This window comes from Lactuca sativa, chromosome 4, assembly GCF_002870075.4.
Source record: "Lactuca sativa cultivar Salinas chromosome 4, Lsat_Salinas_v11, whole genome shotgun sequence".
Taxonomy (NCBI): domain Eukaryota; kingdom Viridiplantae; phylum Streptophyta; class Magnoliopsida; order Asterales; family Asteraceae; genus Lactuca; species Lactuca sativa.
This window is the reverse complement of record NC_056626.2, coordinates 347,603,511-347,607,743: the sequence shown is the minus strand read 5'-3', so window position 1 is coordinate 347,607,743 and position 4,233 is coordinate 347,603,511. Positions and strand designations below refer to the sequence as shown.

The following is a 4,233-nucleotide window of genomic DNA, read 5'->3' as shown; positions in this document are numbered from 1 at the left end:
CAAATATGCTTAGCCCTGAAACCCGGGCGTTACAGTTTGCCATCCTTGGTATCCCAGTCACAAATAGAAGAGTATAATCTGAGATTAAACATGTCATTGAATAGTTTTAATGAATCTCAAAAGATCTAGGAATTTCATCAAAACCTAATTTCCTTATAAATTTCATTTTATGTTGGTGGAATTGGTAAATCATTATTTACCTACCTTTATAAAATTTACAATTAGATTACGACATCCTTTTTCTAAATTGTGAATTTTTAGTTGGATCCTATCCTTAATATTTCATTTTGGGCTGTTATATTAAGTATTGATCTTATCTAACTAAAACTACCTTCCTTTACAGATGTCTACTTCAAATGATGCTTCTGGTTCCTCCTCTTCCTCCCATAACTTTTCATTTTTGAACATCTACCCGAAGGTGACATTGATGATACCAACTATAATGACTGGATGCACAACATTAAGATGGCCTTTCATTTCGAGGACAAGGAGTATGTCCTTGAGAAATAACTGAATGAAATTGATGAAAAGAAGGCCACTCCTGAAGAACTAGTTGCCTACAAGAAGCACTACAATGACGAGACAAAAGTTTCTTGCATCATGATGGCCACCATGACTCCTGAACTGTAAAGATTCTATCAGGATTACTGGTCGTACAAGATGAACAAAGACCTTATGGAAAAGTACCATAAGCGATCTCGTCAAGAAAATTACAAGGTGGTAAAGTCCCTCAAAGCAAGCAAAATCAAAGATGGAGAGTTAGTTAGCAGCCACGTGCAAAGGATGCAACGATACGTGGATCGCCTTGTTAGGCTAAATGTGCATTTTGATGAGGAGTTGGATATTGACATAGTTTTGAACTCCTTACCTAGTTGTTATGATCAGTTCATCTTGACCTATCATTTGAACAACAATGAAACCACTTTGTCTCAATTTCACAACCTCCTGCGAATAGCTGAAGCAGGGATGAAGGGAAAGAGTATTTCCTCCACTCCTGCTAGTGCTCCCGTTCTGGCTATTGGTCAAGGGAATGGGAAGAAGAGGAAAGGTCCTCCAAAACAGAACTGTAAGGGAAAGTCTCAAGATGGGTCGTCAAAAAATGGACCCAAAGGTAAGTCCAGTTCTGATGCTCCTCCTGTGTCTGATCCCAAAGAGGCCACTTGCTTTTATTGCAACGACAAAGGGCATTGGAAACGAAGCTTCCTGAAGTATCTACAAGACATTAAAGATGGCAAAGTGAAGCCGACTTCTGCAAGTATATACACTATCTCATCTAATAACTCATCATCTTCTTGTTCTTGGGTCCTTGTACAGGATGTGGATTTCAAATTCGTTCTAATTTGCAGGGGCTAAGAAGAAGTGAAGAGGTGGAGCATGGTAGAATAAACTTGATCATGGGGAATAGGCGATCTTCACCTATCACCAAGATTGGAGTTTATAGTCTAGTGCTTAGTGTTAGTTTTAGTTTAGATTTGTTGAATTGTTTCTACTCTTCAAAAATAACACAAAACATTATTTCTTTTCATGCATTGTTCAAACAAGGTTTTAGATATTCTTTTAATGATGAGAATGGTTCTATTTTTGCTTATAAAAATGGTATTTTTTTAATTTTGAAGCTTTAACTTGTGATGGTGTGTATGAAACTGTTATGTGTGTAGACAATTTAGGCAATAATGTATTTTAAATTGATTCATCTAATGGTAGACAAAACATGCTTTTGGCATTGTCGTCTTGGTCACATTAACTAGAAACACATCATCCAACTCCAAAAGGATGGAGTGTTGGAATCATTTGACCTAAGGTCATATGACGCATGTGATTCTTGTCTTTTGGGTAAGATGACAAAGTAACCTTTCACTGGATCTTGTGAAAGAGGTGAACGAAGCTACATGGTACATAGCCTTGCACTACATGGTGCATAAAAAAACTCGTAACCATAATATATTTAAACGTGTCGTGTGACGTTATGGTACGCGACGCGTAGGTATTGTTCACATAACATTTTTTTATTTGTTCGGATCTGAGTATGTATTGGTCACTGATTTGTCACACCCCGCTTAAGCAAAAACAAGAGGTACAACAACTCAATGTTCCATCGCGTAATATAAAAGACAACACCAACCACTTATATAAAAGCATTCAGGTTTTACAACGAGTTTCAAAATAGTGTTTCCAAAAATCAATACATCCCAAAATACAATACATGAGCCTAATGCTGATACGAATAGTGTATTTCTAAGTGCCATCTTACTGATCAGATTCTTGAAATGCACGTTAAATAAAGAGGTCAACTATGAAAATAGTTTTCAATAGGACATACCATAAATTGATTTCAAAGCAAATAGTAAGATGAAAAGTTCCTTAATGTAAACAATTTTATATCGCCAAAGTTTTTAACATGTGATGAGTTCATTGATTTTCAAAGTACCAAAAGTTGATTTCCAAACAAAATCAGTTGGGAAAGTGGTACGTTTTAGTAAATAGTTATTAAACGGTTGTTTTCAAACACACAAAGTAGATATATGACCAAGTGTTCATGCATTGAGTTCACAACCAAACCTAATGACATAAATGCCCTTAAGCATGATTATTATGCACTCACTTTCTAATGTGAGTGGGAGATGTCAACCCCAAATCGTGATATCCACAAAGGCTCGAATGCAAGTTAATGGATTGTCTAGTGTTTACGGGGACTTAGCATACAATATTCTCTCAAGCATACAACAATTGCGTATAAACGAATACATACATTTATATCAACAAAATTTCCAAAAATACATACAACGTTATAAACAATTTATGAATCGGTAACATGCTTTTCATCCAAAAATATTAATACACTAAAAAGAATACTCACAATAATAGTATATACATTTTATGGTAATGGTTTTTGATTATTTTAGTTTTAACTTCCTAGACTCATTGACAACTGAATATGCGTCATTGCTTTCATACTTATACAAAAATGAATTATTCATTTATTTGTACATGTGAATGAAAAGAGATATCACGACACTACATCTTTGGTTTTCTAATAAAAAGAATGTACGATTTATAAATATTTAAAAAAAAAAAAATACAACGCTTAAAGTAGAAAACTCCCCCTTGTAACTGATTTATAATCCCAAACCAAACCGTTTTTCTGTATGCACACTATAACAGCAGGCCCCGTTGTAAACTGGCCCAATAAGCAGGTAATTCAATATATCCCTCGCCCATTCAAAAGTAAAGACCAACAAATAAGAATACAACAACGTCTAATATATTATGTATTATATATTATATATTTGATTTAACATGGTCATACGAATAAAAATTATTTGATATTAATATGAAAAACATATTATAAGTTAATCCGTTATGGACGTCGCATATAGGTAGATGTTCTTTTACATAAATATGAGATATTGTGTACAAACTTCCACATCTTTTCCCTTTCCAAAAAAAAAAAAAAAAAAAGGAAAAAAAACCTTACCTAAACTAATATGTTAGCCGTGGGCTAACATATTAGTTTAGGTTTGTATATGTATTAAAGCAAGTTTTTATGTGAGCTATTAGCGGGCTAACATATTAGTTTAGGTTTGCATTTGATGGATTAGTGAACTATTCAATAACGAAAATGTTTAATACAAGCGAGTCTAGTAATAATTATCTTTTCACTTCTGTAAACATTATTTATCTTTATTGTAAGGGTTAATGTCATTTTAACCTTATAATTTTTTTTCATTTGTTTTAAAAGGTCATTAAATTTTATTTCTTTATTATTATTATTATTATTATTATTATTATTATTATTATTGTTATTATTATTATCGTACTTGAAGGGAATGAAATCGATTTTTTCATGTTAAAATACAATTGTCCTCCATTTGAACGGGTCACCCGGTACTGATGCCTAGTCAACATATTTGACTTTTGACTGTCATTCAATTTTCACATTCTGTCATCATCGGGGACCGACTATGGATTTGCAAAGCACACATCTGTTTTAAGAATTAATACTTGTAACTATTATTAACAAGAATTGTTACTTCATCAAGGCTAGCTTATATCTTCAAACATGTGTCGTTTGCTTCCACCCACACAAGCAACACGAAACCTAAAACTTCATTTGTTTCTCTTCTTCTCATCACTAAAATCAATCCCATGTATAGAGTTAGTTCAATTCGTGATTCAGAGAAAAGAAAAGAAAGAGGAGAAACATATTGCAACTAAGAAGGACCGAAAATTAGA

General features: G+C 33.4%; 1 protein-coding gene across 1 annotated transcript; it reads left to right on the top strand.

The window, feature by feature from the left end:
• Positions 1 to 660: 660 nt before the first annotated feature.
• Positions 661 to 1,363, top strand: LOC128133709 (uncharacterized). The gene is made up of 2 exons (XM_052771230.1): positions 661 to 1,111; positions 1,347 to 1,363. The coding sequence occupies exons 1-2, from the start codon at positions 661 to 663 to the stop codon at positions 1,361 to 1,363; spliced, it is 468 nt and encodes a 155-aa protein (XP_052627190.1).
• Positions 1,364 to 4,233: the final 2,870 nt, after the last annotated feature.

What these genes read in the sequence shown, in the direction of transcription:
- LOC128133709 (XM_052771230.1), top strand. Translation starts at nt 661, where the DNA reads ATGAACAAAGACCTTATGGAAAAGTACCATAAGCGATCTCGTCAAGAA.